Source organism: Uranotaenia lowii, chromosome 2 (genome assembly GCF_029784155.1).
Source record: "Uranotaenia lowii strain MFRU-FL chromosome 2, ASM2978415v1, whole genome shotgun sequence".
In the NCBI taxonomy this organism is placed as follows: Eukaryota; Metazoa; Arthropoda; class Insecta; order Diptera; family Culicidae; genus Uranotaenia; species Uranotaenia lowii.
In genome coordinates, this window is record NC_073692.1 from 195,300,258 (window position 1) to 195,320,046 (window position 19,789).

At 36.2% G+C, this 19,789-nt stretch overlaps 1 protein-coding gene across 1 annotated transcript; it reads left to right on the plus strand.

The window, feature by feature from the left end:
* The first annotated feature begins 6,638 nt into the window (after window positions 1-6,638).
* On the plus strand, window positions 6,639-8,562 carry LOC129746960 (enoyl-CoA delta isomerase 1, mitochondrial-like). Its single transcript, XM_055740932.1, has 6 exons — window positions 6,639-6,775; window positions 7,067-7,336; window positions 7,397-7,543; window positions 7,855-8,064; window positions 8,126-8,287; window positions 8,349-8,562. The coding sequence occupies exons 2-6, from the start codon at window positions 7,091-7,093 to the stop codon at window positions 8,442-8,444; spliced, it is 861 nt and encodes a 286-aa protein (XP_055596907.1). The 5' UTR covers window positions 6,639-6,775; window positions 7,067-7,090; the 3' UTR covers window positions 8,445-8,562.
* The last annotated feature ends 11,227 nt before the right edge of the window (window positions 8,563-19,789 follow it).

Genomic DNA, 19,789 nt, shown 5'->3' on the forward strand with positions numbered 1-19,789 from the left:
CAGATACATGTAGCGATATAAAGCTGTAATAACCAGATATGATGACGAATTCAAAATATTCTGATTGATAAGAGCTAACGGGCACTCAGGCGATCGTTTATTATCTACTGAAATATCTGAACAAATCTTCAACTTCGGAGCTGTTAAACATGTGGCCAACGGAAAATGAGCTGATTGAATAGGGCGTGTTGGCTAAATGAGTTTAAAATAACTAGGTAACAGCCATTTGCAGCTTTTTTCATTTTTTAAGTTTGTTGTCAACAATATGGCAAATGGATTGAGTAATCGTTATCGCTACAAGTGATGCGCAAAAATTGATGTAATAGTCTACTGCATTCTGGAATATTCATTGGAAGTTTATGTGCTGGAATAGTTATGCAAACACTGCCAATCGACCACCGATCTATTAGATCACCTTTCATGCACCCTCTCGTGTCTTCCAGTCACGACAGTTTTAATTATCAATGAAAGGAATCTTTAAAACGAACAAATATGGGTCATCATCACAATACATACACATCAACTGTGCAGTCTTTGATATCACCATCTCAGGAATCTTTAAAATTTAGAAGTTTTACTCTCTTTTATTTATTTTTTTTATTTACAACTAGCCTATTAAAGGCTTTTTACTTTAACAAAGTTTCAATGTACCGAGTGTATTCGTTTCACTAGGTTGGTAGGGAAGGGGGTCGTAAAAGTCGTGGCGACTAAACTGTGAGCAATATTTTATAAAGGGAAAGGAAGGGGTTTATAGAGGGTGTCTTTCGGTATCAGTATTCCATTAGGGTTGGACAAGGAATATTTGAATAAGGTAGTGTCGAGAGCCATAATGGATTTTTTTTTGTGACGTCACAAAAACGATTGTATCGAAAATATATGTGAGAATGGTTGGAATTTCAAAGAAAAACACGTTTTAGAACGAAATTGAAATCTAATTTCATTTTGATTTTGTTGTAAAGCCTCTATTTCACTTTGTCATGAAGTTTTTTGGTCCTTTGAAAATTGCCTTATGTTTTTTTTCTTTCTTAATTTATTACTGAATGCAATGTCGCCTTGAAGCTAAAACGTGCAAAAAAGAAGAAAATATCAGCTTCGAAAAGGTCTAGCTAGTAGATATTGAGTGTTCAACTGATTGTAATGATTTTAATCCAACCGGTTTACCATATACAATTATTATGTAGAACAATTAACATCAATTCATGATTGTTAACTCAGTTTACTAAAATGCCAATAAAAAATAGTGGTTTTGTATAAAAAAATGTGTTTTGATCACTTTATTGTAATAAGGAGCTTGAACTGCACTGACTTGAACATTTTCATGAAAGAATTCGAACTAATTTTAAAGTTTTGCAAATTTTAGAGGTGAAAATCCACATTTTTTCGAACTCCGAAGATCTTTTTAATGAAGAATTATTTGAAAATGCAACTTTTTTTGCACCCATCTTGAAGAGCAAGAATCCTTCTACAATAACAGGTTTTCAAAGTGGAAAATTTCCAGCAGATTCTTCGAAAATTATCACTGAAAAAGAAAAGTTTCCTAGTAAATTAACAGATTTTTCGTGATTGTGACCTCTCAGCCTGTACCAATACTAGAGCAGGGCTTGGCACTACCTTCTTTAAATATTCCTTGAGAGTTGGATGGATCTGCCTCTTTTAGAAATTTTCATGGATCAATCACACAGAAAGTTTGACATATGTAAGTCATTTTTTACTTTATTCAGACAGTGATAACCAAAATTCATGGATTTTTTATTGACTTTTAAAAAACCCGCAACTGTAAATTAGAAGTTAGAAATATATTTGAATAAAAGTTCTATAAAACAAGAATTTGAATCAAACAATATCGAAAAATTAAACAATGCAATCGTATTACAAAAGATTGAAAACCACAATCAGCAGTTGTAGGTATGTATTGCGGTTACTGGGAAAATTTCTAATCGCGCGACGGTAGCCTTCCGTGCGGTAGGCTAGCCGGAGCAGTAAACACAGTTAAAAAATTCACTCTTACTCACTAATTTCATTGAAAAGTTAAGAAGTAAATTCTTGTATCAATCTTCAAATCATTATTTTGCAAGAGAGGACAAAACATGAAGTCATCGGAATGAAATATTATTATTCTTAGTATTCATTGAGATTGAATTAATTACGAGCGTTAAAATCCCAGACAAAACAAAAAACAATCTACATTATTGAAAACACATTTTTCCATAGCCTGAGAATTAACTAATTTGGCATGACGAAGATTTTTGATGCGATAAATGCGTCTTTGATACTTTATATGCTGGTCGAATTCAATTATGTTGTCGTTAAAATGTAACAAATCGTATATGAGAAGTTAAAAAAAGGAGTTGTGTACGGTGAATAGTCTATTATAGGAAATAATACCATTCGCATCGCAAAAAATAGAACTGCGCACTCATAACTGCGAAATTTGTGCGATCTGTCAAATCAGTATAAAATCTGACAGTTTTATACACGCTAACCGCTTTTCAGTTAAACTTTATACGGATAACTCCGACTGCAAAACATAGCACGAGATCCAATATTCAATGAATGATCGCTACCGTGTCGTTGAACTCTAAACTTATTTAAACAACTACATGTTTTCATTTTTTTTTTCATGAATTTGTCCGCTGGTTGACCCCATCGCAAACAGGTTTTTTTTATTATTCATTTTTCCGTGATTTTGACCGCTGATTGACCAAGCTCAAGGCAAACACAATTTTTTGTTTTATAAACAATAGATAATCCGATAATAATATTTGGTATACATGTTTGTTTGACAACTTTTTATTAAATCATCTTTCAATGTTTTCCGCTTGTTCATCCGATTTAATTTCAGTCGATAAATAATCCTTATGTAGAACAGTGCTCATTTTTTTCTTGAATACTGTAATTTTTTTTACAGTGGTACCCTACGGGAGCCCAAATCAGCTATCGCAGAAATAGAAAAAAAGAGTGGATCAGCAATATAATTTAATTTGGACATCGCCGATTAGGCCGTCAAAACGTCAACAAAACGCACACAGTTGTGCTATTCGAAAAAAAAACATCTGATTTTGCGGAAACCAAATTCTCTCAACGATATCGCCGCCCCGGATCAGTGACGTAAAGACCACGCAAACTCACAGGCCCACTGAAAGGTTGCCATCCGATTCCAACAAAAGAAGCAAAAACAAGACGACCTATGCATGTGGAAGACGGCTATTACAAACATACTATACGTACACCCAATAGTGAAATTACAAAACAAAATGGCGCTTGGCACTTAACAATGAAATGTTAAAGGATATCCATTTTTCTCGTATCACTTTGAATCATTGCAACACTGATTGTCCTAAGCCAATGTGAACCAAAAACCTTCGTCTTTTTTTTAGCAAGGAATCGAGTTCAGCACATATTTTCCAGAACATTCCAATCAGCTGAGATTTTGGCGAATTTGGGAAAATTCCCATCCCCCCGGAAAGCAAATTTTCATTTTCATCCTTGCCAAGGACATCGGCCCATTTCCATCCCACGGTAGTAGTCCAGCCAGACGTGGCGACCGTATTGTGTGAAAAACACATTTTAATACCCTTGTACTTACCGCATGTTAAAACTTAACGACGGCATATTGACACTCAATGGTTGCTGATTTTCTTTACGTTTAATTCTTGAGCTGCTGTATCCTCGGGGAGGCAAGTTCATAACTTATTTGCGGCACACTAGTCAAAACGACACTGTTCGGTTGGGCTGGAAATTTTCTGCCTTTTGCATGCCCCCAGTCAGCCAGTCGATGACGAAATCGATGCGAGAGAGAGAGCGCGTTGCGTCAGTGTGCGTGTAATATGCGTCAACTGACAGCTTCAAACAACGGAAGCCGTCAGCAAAGTTGAATGCAAGCTTGTGGAAAGTTTTGTATGGAAGCTTGTGTAACTGTTCAGTTGAAATTGGCTGGAAAAACAAATAACCATCTTATCTCTTATGGTATGTATTTCCAATAAGAAACACCATCCTTTTAACTGAAACATTTCCCCAATTTCTGGAGTTGTATTAATTGGTTTGGAATCGGGTCCATCACCTTTACTAATACGAAATGTAGCGAAAATTGTTTCCCGTATTAAGAATGTAACAACGTAAATTTCAAAATCTCTAGCATACGAAATTCAATGTGTAGACCGTATAGAAACAGATTTCGAACTTAGAATTCAGCTTTTATCCTCAAGTTTGGATTGTGAAACCTAAATGTTCAGTTCTGAACTTCATAATTTGAATACCGGTTTACTTCTGTGTGTTGGAAAAATACCTATAATTTTATTAAAATTTTTGAATTCCGTTCAAATTAAGATTTCAGAAATTTTTAAAATTAGGACATAGAGCTCGATCGGATAACGAATTGCATAAAGTGAAGGGTTTTTTTTGTAACATCTCTCTAAACTGAATTATAAACTTTAAAATTTTGTAAGTATATATCTGTGAGCTTTCATTATGTCGTATGAAACATCATAAAAATTCACAGAAACAGCTGGAAAAGCTATCAAAACAACTTTAAAATTTGTATTTCACATATAGAATATATTGTTCAGGCTACAAATATTCTAAATGGAAAGAAATTGCCACCAGTTTATGTCAGTTTTTGTACTTTTTCGTAATAAAATTCTATGTTTACATTTTCTTTCATACGACGTATTGAAAGCTCACGCGAGATATTTACATTTTCAAACATTTCTTTGCATTATGAATTTAGATTAATTTGTTCTGGTTTCTGTATTAGGGGCTTATTCTGCGACGCGAGCGACGTGACTCACGTAATTTTATATCGTTTTGCTGACCTAAATAGCCTCTCTAGTCTCGAAATTTTCGTTCGGATGAGCTGATATTGGTCTTCAGAACTCATCGATACCCAAATTTATTTGCTAAAGCATTATCTGGAGTCAGGACGAAGAAGTGAAATTTCGCGAGTCACGGCACTCGCGTCGCAGAATAAGCCCCTTTGAATAGTTCTTGGTTCCAAATTTATAATTATGGATTGTAAAATTTCTATTTTAACATTAACATAAAGTGAATTTGATAGTCTGAACATGTCTGTCAATTCTGTCAATTCTGAAATCTAAATTTAAAAAAAATTAAACTACCAAACTCGGAGTAAAGATTTGATTATTTTAAATGACACAACTAATGCCATATTCGTTTTCATCTGGTGGAAAGATGGTTGTGCACCAACTGCTGTCAACTTCATATAAAAAAAACGCTTTGACAGCACTTGGTGCACTACCGGTGCACCACCAGAATGAAAACGAATATGGCATAAGTGATTATAAAAATCATATACATATTTAATTTGAGTGCAATTTGAAAGGATTCTTGTTCAAGGAATATTTAAAGAAGGTAGTGTCGAGGCAGCCCTGCTTTAGTATTAGTACGCACTGCGACGTCACAATCACGAAAAATCTGTTAATTTACTAGGAAATTTGTCTTTTTCGTTGATAATTTGAAGAATTTGCTGGAAATGTTCCACTTTTAATACCTGTTATTCTAGAAGGATTCTTGCTCTTCAAGCTTGGTACGAAAAAAGTTGGATTTTCAAGTAATTTTTGTATGAAATAGACCATCGAAGTTCGAAAAAATGGTGGATTTTCCCTACTCAAATTTGCAAAACTTTAAAATTAGTTCAAATTCTTCCATGAAAATGATCAAGTCAGTGCAGTTTAAGATCCTTATTACAGAAAAGTTATCAAAAAAACAAACTTTTTTTTAAAAACACAATTATTTATTTGCGTTTTAGTAAATCGAGTTAACAATAATCAATTGATGTTAATTGTTCTACATTAGAATTGAATATGGTAAACCGATTGGATAAAATTCATGACAATCAGTTGAACACTCAATAAATACCAGCTAGACCTTTTTAAAGTAGATTTTATCTTCGTTTTTGAACGTTTTAGCTTCAAGATGACATTGCGTTCATTGTTAAAACGAGAAATAAAACATAATGCAATCTTTAAAGGACCAGAAAATTTCATAACATAGTAAAATAGAGGTCTTACAACACAATCAAAATGAAATTGGAATTCATTTTCATTCTAAAACATGTTTTTCTTTGAAATTTCTGCCATTCGCGTATAAATTTTCGATACATTCGTTTTTGTGACGTCACAAAAAAAATCCAATATGGCTCTCGACACTACCTTATTTAAATATTCCTTGATTCTTGTTAGGTTTCCACTTGTACGCAATTTATTTTAGTTGCATGCAATGAAACCCCGTTTTGGAAAAAAATCTTATCAGAAACTTAACGGTACATGCAGTATTGCCGGATTTATCGAAATTTCGTGACGCTCAAAAATTTGGAGAACTTTTGAACTACTTTTGAAATTAAGGACGTTATTTGATTTCTTAACTGTAAAATAAATTAATTTGCGTTATGCTGGCCGTACCTCTTAAATGATTACCTCACGCATGAAATGTCTTTTTATTAATGTACCTATTGTTTAAGAATTTCAACAAGTCCAGTAAAACAAACTAAACTTTTCAAATGTTTTTCACTAAAATTACTGTTTTCTGATACTGATACACTTTATCTCAGTTGATTAAAAATTGAAATTCTAACATAAAAATAGTAAAACGTTAAAAAAGCAAATGATTATTCGGCATCCCTGGGGAAGGACAGTTACAAATTGCAGTTGACTGACGTTCCGTTATGGCTCCGTGTTCATATTAGTGCGCTCAGCTCAGCTCAGTGTTATCGGCAAACCCGTATTGAGTGGCTCGAAAGTGATCGTATTCGTTGTCTAAGGTAAATAATTTATTCTAGTTACTTATGCAAATATAACCAGTTTTGTGGAGAAAATCCCCGAAATTTGTGACAGATTTTCCCGCAGCTCAATGTTGGTTTTTCACTTTTGAAAGACTTTGGAAAACAACTTTCCTTCTTTAGAGAACATAGTTTGAGATAAGACTACCTCTGAGAGTCCAAAGTCCAACATTCGGTACCTACTCATTTATTGGGTGAAGATCAGAGAATTGCAGCGAAGTGATTCCCACGTTTGATGTTGATTGAAAATTGTTGAATCATCTTTCATTCCAGTTTTGTTCCATTGTATTCAAAAGTATGTTGCGTTCTTTGGTTCGTTCGGTTGTCCGTGCGAGTGCACCGGGATCCAGGTCTTGCAGCGGTGTGGCTGCTGTATCGGCTGATAAGCTGGTTTTGACGGAGGTAGATGATAAAACTGGATATGCTACTGTCACCTTAAATCGTCCACCGGTCAACAGCTTGAATCTAGACTTGCTTAAAGCCATCTCAGAAACCTTGGACGACCTGCAGAACAACAAATCCCGCGGGATGATCCTCACATCGGTTTGTTGATATTGTTTTACCATATTTTATGGGGTCATAATTTTCATATCTCCTTTCTAGTCTTCGAAATCAGTATTCAGTGCCGGTTTAGATATTATGGAAATGTACAAGCAGAAGCCGGAACGCATGAAGGAATTTTGGTCTACTCTGCAAGATGTTTGGTTCAAGCTGTACGGTTCACCATTCGCAACTGTTGCGGTCATCAATGTAAGTACATAAACGACTCGAAAAAGAAAAAAACATTAATAAAAATTAGTTCAATCATGTTTTTTTGTATAATTTTATGGTCGGATGGTCGGTTCAAATGATTTGAGAAAAAAAACTGACTTTTTTCCAAAAATTTATTTGTTAATGTTTGCCTTCTGACCATTGACCATAGAAAAAACATATGTAATTTAATCTGTTGTAACCTTGCCATAAACAGGTACATATTTATTTTGAGGTTTGAAATGCATATCCCATTCAAATTGAAATTCAATCTCCCACGTTGCGTCTTTGTTACACGATTTCTTTTTCAGGGACACTCGCCTGCCGGAGGCTGTCTGCTGTCTATGTGTTGCGAGTACCGTGTGATGTTGCCCAAATTCACAATCGGTTTGAACGAAACCCAGCTGGGCATTGTGGCTCCCACCTGGTTCATGGCCACGATGCGTAATACAATCTCCCGGCGAGATGCGGAGCTGGCGCTGACTTTGGGAACGCTGTTCAGCACGGATGAAGCGCTAAATGTATGAAATCGAATGTCGAATCGTTTCTAAGAGTTTCAATTTACTTTTCACATTTTCAAAGGTTGGAATGATCGATGAAATAGTCCAGAGCAAAGAGGAGGGAATTGCCCGGGCAACCGCTTTTCTGGACCGTTTCAAGAAAATTTCCCCACAGGCCAGGTCCATGACGAAACAAGCCCTGCGCAGTAAAGATATTATGGAGCTCGAAGATAACCGGAGTCAGGTAACTGATGCCATTTTTCTGAATAAAAATCAAAACATACAAACGATTTTTTTCTTTTCAGGATATTGATTTATTCATTTATGCAGTTACTCAGCCGAAAGTCCAGAAAGGTTTGGAACTATACCTTGAAGCATTAAAGAAGAAGGCCGCCAAGTAGATTTTAAGTCATGTACAGTTTTTGTACCGAGTATGGAAAGTCTGTTCAATTTTTTTGTTCATCAACAGATTAATTATAATCTTTTTTATAATCAATACACATTTGTAAAAAAAAGCTATTTTTGATTCAAGAAAGATTTTTTGGAAGAAAAAAACCGCTGAAAATTGTCATTCATATTCTCGAAACCACATAAGGAATATAATTGATTTTAGCCTCAAGAAATCGATTAATCGCTGAAGGCTGCATTCAAATCGCTCTAACATCTTGAATTTTCAATTATTCTTTTTTATCATTTTTTTAATACTTTATAATAACCCCAAATGGTGGATTATGGGAATCGGTTTTTTTTTCAAATTTATTACTCGCATATGTTATTATTATTACCGTTCTGTATCAGTATGTATTGCGTTGGTAAATTGAGTGAATGTTTTTAAAATTCAATTTTCTGTGGGTGTTTTCTTTTCAAAATCATCATGAAAGGCTATAACTTGAAAGATGCTGACACTTGCTATTATGGTAAAAGTTAAGTTCTTGAAAAAAAAAATCAAAAATCTAGGTTGAAATATCGTAAAATAGTGTACATTACAACAGATGTATGAGAATTCAGATCCTCATCCCGTTGTCTCTAGAGGGCGCGTGTTTTTTTTTTAAATAGATTATGTAAAATTTTTCACAACTTTGATTTTGACCTTAAGTGGCACTTTGGACTAAATTTACTCGAATTTTCCATGGTGTTCTGCACTACACGGAAAATACTAAAAAGGTAAATTTTACCGAGATAAACAGGTGAATGCTTGTGAAATCCAAAAATGTAACTTTTATCACACCGAGGTGAAACTCACCTCACAACGATGTAAATTTTACCTGAATTGAACAGACAAAAAAAGTAGAATTCACCTAGAAAGAAAGATAAATCCAAAAAAGGTAAAGCATGCCTCATATCAAGATGAAGTTTACTTGTATTGAGCAAAACAAAGGGTGCAATTCAACTAGAAGAAAGGTAAATTCAAAAAAGATAATTTCTACCTCTTCGAGGTCAAACTTACCTCGCAGCGAGGTGAAGGTGACCTCGATTGCGCTGAAGAAAACGGTACAATTCACCTTGACAAAGGGTTACTTTTTTTCCGAACCCATTTATTGAGGTTATATGGTTAGGTATAAGTTGTTTTTTTTTTTTCATTCAGGAATAAGTTTTGTTCGTGCGCAACGCGTGAAAATAGAAACAGAGAGGTAAATTTTGTATTAGATTTCGTTTTGTTGTGCTAGTTCTCATCATTACATTAAATTACAGAAAACTGCTTTGCACAGTCAATATTACAGTTTGTTGATTACATAACCTTGGCAAAAACATTTAATTGAATTATTGAAAGCTTTATTAAGCAAAAACTGCAATTCTTCAATAATTTTCAACGGATTAAGATTTTTTTTTATTTTGAAATGGTTATGACTTTTTTTTTCCTGAAAATCTCCGTTATCAAAAAATGAAGCTTAAGATTAGGCTAAATCAATTATTGAAGACAAATTTCATTTTGCATTTGAATTTCTTGGATCCATACAAAATTTTAAGGCATTGCCCCAGGAATCAACCAAATCATCTCTAATTTTACATTAAAAGCAAGTGACAAAAAGTAGTCACTTGGATTTTTTATCGACGCTAATTTGATGTTTCAACTAATAGCCCGTAACAGTTTGTCGTTTGCGGGAAAGGAATTTGTTTGTTTTGGTAAGCGCCACCACGTGGTTCGCTGGCTGTTAACCTGGTGATGGCACACCAAGCGTTCCGGGTTCCGACGCCGTCTCATCGCATAACGGACCGATCGCTCATAAATTAATGACATACAATTTAAAGTAAAAAAATATTGAATTTTGGATGTCGAATGAAACAGATTAATATTTATGAAAGAATATTGTGGATTGAATGCACATAAACGTGAATTTCACCCTTCTTTTTTTACAACTGATTTAAGCGTGAGAAAAAATAACTGACCAGAAAGTGACAATTAAATTTCTTCAAAAGAAATCAGTTTAGAAAACATGCTCATACCCTTCTTCAGACGTTTTTTTTTTTCGAATGTTCGTTTGTACTTTGCCGATCTAAGCATGAGTGACTGAACCAAAGCTGCTCTTGTTGCTAACTCCGGATGCACTTATCGTTGTTGTACAGTCAACCAGAGCATCATGCAACAGCATGGTGAGATGCAACATTTGTGTACCACAAAACTTATTCAATTTTTTTTTAATATAATGTAATGAAACTTTCATTTAATGATGACGCCATAGTTTCCCACATCGTGAGATAGTTTTCTGAAGTTTTTGATCCTAATAGAAAATTAATCGATCCAAAAAATCGGAAATCTGAGTTCAAAAGATCGACCGATCCTAGTTTCCATATGTTGGAATATGATTTTAATTAAAAAAAAAAAAAATCACAAAAAACCGCTGATCGTGCTTTATGCGTAACGAAATACATATATCTAAAACTAGAACTTTTCAAACATTTTCATTTGATTTTTCATTAAAAACTAAGGTTGTTGCAATTGACCCCATTTTCTTAGTATGGTGAAAATCGCATAGTTTTGTAAAATTAAAAACAACTGGTGATACCAATTATTTTTCTGACTACGTCAATTTGATGTCTAATCAACTTTAACACTTTTGATGTACAAGCGGTATGATTATCTCTGGACATTAGGTTTTTAGATGCCATTAAAGCTGAAAAGTGTTGCATTATACCCCAGGTGACGGTATACAACGTATTTTATTTAGATTTTTTTAAATTTATTCTTTCGATTCTGTTCTTGTTGAGAAGCTCTCTGTAACTTTATGGTTTCCTTTTCTGTCGCGTAGGGCTCGTTCTTTACAACCTGGCAAAAATATGTTTTCAATATTTTTAGTATGGAAATACATAAAATAAATAAATATCAAATATGTTTTCTTAACTCAAACATTTTTTTTTAACAGATCGTTGAAAACAAAGTTAAAACCGAATTTGTTTTAACAACTTTACTGCTGTTCCAAGCAAAACTGTCCCATGTGACTTCTGGGTCATTTTCATTTTTTTGCTGGAGACGGTCTCTTTTAGTGTTAACTTTCGATTAAAAACACAAACAAGTATGTACACCTAGGTTTTTTTTTACACGGTTTTTTTTTACGCGGTTTTTTTTTACACGGCTTTTTTTACACGGTTTTCGGGAATTAACACGGTTTTTTTTTACACGGTTTTCGCGAATTAACACGGTTTTTGAGAGAAAATATTCTAAGTCCTTTTCAAAGGAAAACACTTAGAATCTTTTTGAAGTTGGGAAAATCTTATCTCTTAGACTAAGAACATGATACTCGAGACCTAAGACCTGGGACCTGAGACCTGAGACCTGGGACTTGAGACCTGAGACCTGAGACCTGAGACCTGAGACCTGAGACCTGAGACCTGAGACATGAGACATGAGACATGAGACATGAGACATGAGACCTGAGACATGAAACATTAGAAATTAGACCTGAGACCTGGAAGCTGAGACAAGGGATATTAGACTTGAGACCTCAGCATGAGACATGAGACCTGAGACCTGAGACCTGAGGCATGAGACAAGAGCCATGAAACATGAGACTTTAGACCTGAGACATGGGACATGAGACATGAGGCATGAGACATAAGACATGAGACCTGAGGCAAGAGACAAGAGCCATGAAACATGAGACCTGAGACCTGAGACATGAGACTTTGGACCTGCAACCGGAGACAAGCTACTAGAATTAGTACTGCGAGAAACAAATTTAGCCCCGATTTCTACATGCGACCCCTCTAATGAAAGGTTTTGACTTGTAGATGACGAAAAATAGTGTCGCGACTTCGCTAGTACAAGCTACTAGTGTTAGTACCGCGAGAAACTAGTAAAACTCCGATTTATACTTGCGACCCCTTTAATGGAAGGGTTTGACTTGTAAATGACGAAATACATTGTCGCGACTTCGCTAGTACAAGCTACTAGTGTAAGTACCGCGAGAAATTAGTTTAGCTCCGATTTCAACTTTCGACCGGTCAAATGAAAGGGTTTGACTTGTAGTTGACGAAAAATAGTGTCGTGATTTCGCTAGTACAAGCTACTAGGATTAGTACCGCGAGAAATTTGTTAAGCTCCGATTTCAACTTGCGACCCCTCTAGTAGAAGGGTTTGACTTGTAGGTGATGGAAAATAGTGTCGCGACTTCGCTAGTACAAGCTACTAGTGTTAGTACCGCGAAAAATTAGTTTAGCTTCGATTTCAACTTTCGACCCCTCTAGTGAAAGGGTTTGACTTGTAGATGACGAAAAATATAGTCGCGACTTCGCTAGTACAAGCTACTAGTGTTAGTACCACGAGAAACTAGTTAAGCTCCGATTTATACTTGCGACCCCTCTAATGAAAGGGTTTGACTTGTAGATGACGAAATACATTGTCGCGACTTCGCTAGTACAAGCTACTAGTGTAAGTACCGCGAGAAATTAGTTTAGCTCCGATTTCAACTTTCGACCGGTCAAATGAAAGGGTTTGACTTGTAGTTGACGAAAAATAGTGTCGTGATTTCGCTAGTACAAGCTACTAGGATTAGTACCGCGAGAAATTTGTTAAGCTCCGATTTCAACTTTCGACCCCTCTAGTGAAAGGGTTTGACTTGTAGATGACGAAAAATATAGTCGCGACTTCGCTAGTACAAGCTACTAGAATTAGTACCGCGAGAAATTAGTTAATCTCCAATTTCAACTTGCGACCCCTCTAGTAAAAGGGTTTGACTTGTAGATGACGAAAAATAGTGTCGCGACTTTGCTAGTACAAGCTACTAGTGTTAGTACCACGAGAAATTAGTTTAGCTCCGATTTCAACTTTCGACCGGTCAAATGAAAGATAATCATACCGTTTGTACAAAAAAGTTTTAAAGTTGATTGCACATATAATTGAGGTAGTCAGAAAAATTATTGGTTCCACCAGTTGTGATGTATTTGTAATGTCGTAATGCATGAAGCACCAATTGCAGTAGTGTTTGGCTTTGTTCGAAATAAATTTTATATTTTTTGAACCATAAATGTTGAAGAAAAAGCATGACGATTCAAAAAACATTTAGGGGTGAAAAACACTGTAACAAATTCTACTAGCTGAAATCATAAAAATTCATGATTGGATGGATAAAAATATTGAAGTTATATTTTCATTAACTGCAAATTTTTCAAAGAATGCGATGTTTGATAAAAATTTTCGAAAATTTGTAGCATCTTGTTCAAGTTTTCAAACAATCAAAATACGCACGGGCTCACAGCTCTCAGAGCTCTCTAGAATGATGATTTTACTCAATTTTCAGCTGGGTGCTGCAGCTTCTGCTTGCGCGTTTTGATTTATTATGCCAGTTATTAAAACAAAACGTGATACAAAATATAAAAAATACACTTTAAATACTATTCAATTCCCCGGATTCTCAAGATTACCCCCTGTAACCAATATTACCAAGAAGTCAATCCCTTTCACTTGACGGGTCGAAAGTTGAAATCGGAGCTTAACTAATTTCTCGCGGTACTAACACTAGTAGCTTGTACTAGCGATTTCGCAACTCTATTTTTCATCATCTACAAGTTAAACCCTTTCACTAGAGGGGTAGCAAGTTGAAATCGGAGCTTAATTAATTTCTCGCGGTACTAACACTAGTAACTTGTACTAGCGAAGTCGCGACACTATTTTTCGTCAACTACAAGTCAAACCCTTTCACTTGACTGGTCGAAAGTTGAAATTGGAGCTTAACTAATTTCTCGCGGTACTAACACTAGTAGCTTGTACTAGCGAAATCGCAACTCTATTTTTCATCATCTACAAGTCAAACCCTTTCACTAGAGGAGTCGCAAGTCTAAATCGGAGGCTAACTAATTTCTCGCGGTACTAATCCTAGTAGCTTGTACTAGCGAACTCACGATACTATTTTTCGTTACCTACAAGTCAAACCCTTTCACTTGACCGGTCGAAAGTTGAAATCGGAGCTAAACTAATTTCTCGCGATACTAACACTAGTAGCTTGTACTAGCGAAGTCGCGACAATGTATTTCGTCATCTACAAGTCAAACCCTTTCATTAGAGGGGTCGCAAGTATAAATCGGAGCTTAACTAGTTTCTCGTGGTACTAACACTAGTAGCTTGTACTAGCGAAGTCGCGACTATATTTTTCGTCATCTACAAGTCAAACCCTTTCACTAGAGGGGTCGAAAGTTGAAATCGAAGCTAAACTAATTTTTCGCGGTACTAACACTAGTAGCTTGTACTAACGAAGTCGCGACACTATTTTTCATCACCTACAAGTCAAACCCTTCTACTAGAGGGGTCGCAAGTATAAATCGGAGCTAATCTAGTTTCTCGCGGTACTAACACTAGTAGCTTGTACTAGCAAAGTAGCGACACTATTTTTCATCAACTACAAGTCAAACCCTTTCACTTGACTGGTCGAAAGTTGAAATTGGAGCTAAACTAATTTTTCGCGGTACTTACACTAGTAGCTTTTACTAGCGATTTCGCGACAATGTTTTTCGTCACCTACAAGTCAAACCCTTTCACTAGAGGGGTTGCAAGACTAAATCGGAGCTTAACTAATTTCTCGCGGTACTAACACTAGTAGCTTGGACTAGCGATTTCGCGACACTGTTTTTCGTCACCTACAAGTCAAACCCTTTCACTAGAGGGGTCGCAAGTTGTAATCGAAGCTTATATAATTTTTCGCGGTAATAACACTAGTAGCTTGTCTCAGGTCTAAAGTCTCATGTCTCAGGTCTAATCTTTCATGGCTCTTGTCTCATACCTCAGGTCTCATGTCTTATGTCTCATGTCTCATGTTTCAGGTCTCAGGTCTCATATCACATGTCTCATGCCTCTTGTCTAATGTCTCAGGTCTCAGGTCTCAGGTGTCATGTCTTAAGTCTCAAGTCTCATGTCTCAGGTCTCATGTCCCATGTCTCAGGTCTCAGGTCTCGTGTTTTATGTCTTAGTTTTCTAGTCTCAGGTCTCAGGTCTAATGTCCCATGTCTTTGGTCTCATTCTTCAAGTCTCAGGTTTCATGTCTCAGGTCTCAGGTCCCTGGACTTAGGTCTCAGGTGTCATGTCTAAAGTCTCAGGTCTCATGTCTCTAGTCTACATTTTCAAGTCCAGGTCTTATGTCTCAAGTCACAGGTCTCAGGTCTCAGGTCGAACTTCAAAGCTGCAGAATTCGAATGGTCTTTTTTTACACGGTTTTGGGGAATTAACACGGTTTTTTTTTACACGGTTTTCGGGAATTAGCACGGTTTTTTTTTACACGGTTTTCGGGAATTAACACGGTTTTTTTTTACACGGTTTTTTTTTACGCGGTACGTATATCAGTGTAAAAAAAAACCTTACTGTATACAACTTTGGTCTGAGCTTATAAGAAATTTTCATCAAGGTGGTTGTCTCTATGTTGACAGTTCTCCGCAAGAATGTCACATTACTGAAAATTCAATGAAAAACGCCTATTTTATCAAATCAAATCTCTTAAGATGAGTTTAAACCACAGACTAATATTTAAACTGTTGAATATAATGTTATTCACCGTAAAGAAGACTAAAATAGAGGGTTAAGGAGGAGCGAGAAACTTTGAGTGATTTATTCAGAGAAATTTTAACCAACACTTTTCGGTAGGCACTACTTACAGGATCGATACTCAATTATACATTTTTATAAACAAGGAGGAACGCATTTCGCAAATTACGGTTCAACTTGATTTTTTGGGAAAAATAGAAACTATACAAGCTTTTAGAATTATAGAAAAAGTTTAGCCACGTGACAGGTTTTCGTAGAACTAGCATCGGTATGTGATCTGATTCTACGCAAAAGTGTCACACGAAGCATTTTTGGTTCTTAAAGGGTGATACGGTCAAAATTTGGTCAATATCAACTTGACGTTTTTCGTGGTATTTCTTTCAATTTTGCATTTAAAAAACCTGAACACCCCTCATTTTGAAGGTGTGTGTGTGTGTAGAATGTTGCTTCTATTTTGATTTTGGAATTCACTCTTCAGTTGTTGAAATGCCGTCCAAGGAAGAAGAGCAGCGTATCAAAATTTTGCTCGTGCATCGCGAAAATCCGAGCTATTCGCACGCAAAGCTGGCAAAATCGCTACCAATTGACAAATCAACCGTTACAAATGTAATTAAAGTGTTTGGAGAACATTTTTCGACAGCCAGGAAGTCTGGATCGGGGGGAAATCGAAAACCGGAAGCCGCTGAGACGACAAAGAGAGTTGCCGGTAGTTTCAAGCGAAACCCTAACCTCTCTCTCCGAGATGCCGCAATAAGCTGGGTGTATCGTCTACAACCGCCGGACTATCGACTTACAAGAAGGTAGTGACTACAAATCGCAATGATAAATAAAACACGACGGCCAAAGCGCGATCCCGGAGACTGTACACGACGATGCTGACGAAGTTTGACTGCGTGGTAATGGACGACGAAACCTACGTCAAAGCCGACTACAAGCAGCTTCCGGGACAGGAGTTTTATACGGCAAAAGGAAGGGGAAAGGTAGCAGATATTTTCAAGCACATGAAACTGTCAAAGTTCGCGATGAAATATCTGGTTTGGCAAGCCATCTGTACCTGTGGCTTGAAAAGCAGCATTTTCATAGCTTCCGGGACTGTCAACCAAGAAATTTACGTGAAACACTGAACCTCGAAAATACCCAAACTTGAGAACTTTCCCCGCCAACCCGAATGAAACTCCCTCCCTACAGGTTTGGCTATTGAAGGCACAACCCAAAGTTAAGCTCTTAACCCTCCAAAGCCGTTCGGGTCAATATGACCCGAAGCGCACATTTCAAACATCTTTATCATCATTCCAATATACTAATGAACTGGTAGTGTTGACAGACCAAGTATGTTCTATGAAAATAATGATCATATTAACGCCAAAAAACTAAAATTTGAGTTTTTAAAATCGGTTCATTTAAAAATGAAATACAGCTAAGCAAAGCCAAAACTGGATGTCGTTTTTTTAAAGTAAGACTTTTTTCTACCGGAAGATCTGTCATAGCGGTAAAAACTTTCATTGGACCCCAACATATCTATAGATTGTCGGATAGATGGATTCTTGACAATTCCAAACATCAATGAAATAATTGAATACCGAAAAGCTGTCAGAAGTTATGAGTATTTTAAAAATAAAATTGATTTTTCGGACTTTTAACTTTCTGAACCAGTTTCTGAAAACCTGGTAATACATATCGACTTAATTTTGAAATGTTGAGTAATTAGAATAAATTACCTACACAATGAATATAATATCATCAAAATCGGTTAACATTCACAGCCAGGAGAACGAAATCAAATTACAACGCATATTTCCCCGAAACGGATATTTAGCGAACGGCTTTGGAAGGTTAAAGGAGAACTCATCCCCCAAAATCTGATACCGCAATAAAATGGAAATCGAAATAAAAAAAAATTACTGCAGGTACGGGAATCACACCCATACCTGCAATGGCTCTGCGATTAGCATCTCAGGATGCTAACCGCTCGACCACCAGAGAGTTGTTGAGAGAGGCAGCTACATCATCGTATATGCGAGACTTTCTGCGAATGAAGCGGGAATAAAAGTTATCCCCAAAAAAAAAACAGTTCTTCGCTTTGAACTTACCCCCCAAACCTAAATCTGCCACGATGGAGGTAACAGAATCAGATGCGCTTACAACAAAAACCCCCCAAAAAACAGTTCTCCGCTTGAAGGACAAGTTTGGCGTATTGGCAAGCTGTGATTTTTTCACAAACTTAAGTTGTCAATCTTGACTTTAGGTTTGGCGGGTGGCAGTTCTCAAGTTTGGGTATTTTCGATTTTCAGTGAAGAGTGTTCGAATAAACGTCTGCTGCCTTTCCTGAAGAAACATGTAGTGATATGAATAAGGTTTAGCAATTGCTTCGGTAGCTTTTACTTAGCTCGAAATCAAGCAAAGCAAAAGCCCAAAGCATTTGCTTAGTTTGGTATGAATAAACATTTGCTTAGCGGATGTGTACTAAATTCTTAGAACATAGCTTTTGCTTCGAAAAATAGAACTATCCAACCAGCAGAATCTGAAGTTTTCTAAAGTTAAATGAAAGAAGACGATAAGAAAATTGAAAAGTACGGCTAAAATAGCCATGAAGTCGACGGTGCGGTTGGTGGGTGTAAGAACGACCGGAAAGTTTTTGGTTAATGCGTGCTCGTATGTTGATGTTTAAAAAAAAATGAATACATATTCGAATATAGTCAAACAACAAATGGCCTAACTTTAACATTTATCATAGCTCTCCCACACGTATTCGGATCGGGATAATCCTATGTATAAAAAATAAGCAATAGGCGTGCATCTTAATTTAAATATTTTTTTTAAATCTTAGAAAGAAAAAAATTATGTAAATATGGAAGTCTGAATTATGTTTTAAATTATTACAATTTTCTTCCAACTTCGAGCCGATTGGGACTTCTTCCACTATAGCCGGAATTTTTTAATTTAGAATATTTACTAATTGATTTGTTTAGTTTCATCTTAGACGAATCATTTCATACAACGACAGGAATATGAAAAAAAGCTGGGTTATCACTTCGACTTTTCTTTATCCATGTTGAAAATGAAATTTTGAATTGTATTGAAGTGTAATATTGCTAATTTAATAAATTCATGACATTGCTAAAGAATTTTTTTATTGGAAAAGTCTGCTACTGAGCATGCTTAGAAAATAAAGCAATTGCTAGGAGATTTGTCGAGCGATTACTTTAGATTTGGGCTTTATTCATACCAAATTAGCTTGTTCTAAAAGTAAAAGCTCCTGACAGAGAAAACAGCTGTCAAAAAAAACTTTATTCATATCAACCGAAGCTATTGCTTTAAGCCACTGCTCGACTGCTCGATTTAGTTTAGCAAAAGCAATTGCTGGGTTTTTTTCATATCACCTATGGTTGTTCCGTACTGTTTTGGCCGGATATGGCATCTTGCCATTACGTTAAAAAGGCCATGGAGTGGTATGCCGCCAACAACGTGCAGGGGGTTCCCAAGGACAAGAACCCTCCCAACACGCCAGAGCTCCGCCCAATTGAGAAATACTGGGCTATTGCCAAGCGGAACCTAAAGAAGACCAAAAAACTGCTAAGGACGAGCAGCAGTTCAAGGCAAACTGGCTTTCTGCGGCGAAGAAGGTGGACAAGGTGGCTGTACAAAATCTGATGGCAGCGGTTAAGCGTAAGGCCCGGCAATTCGGATTTGGAAAAGTGGAAGCCTAACTGAATATTTTCCTGAATTTTATACTAACTAAACTTGAAAAAGAAATTTAATTTGATTTTTTAAATAAACGAT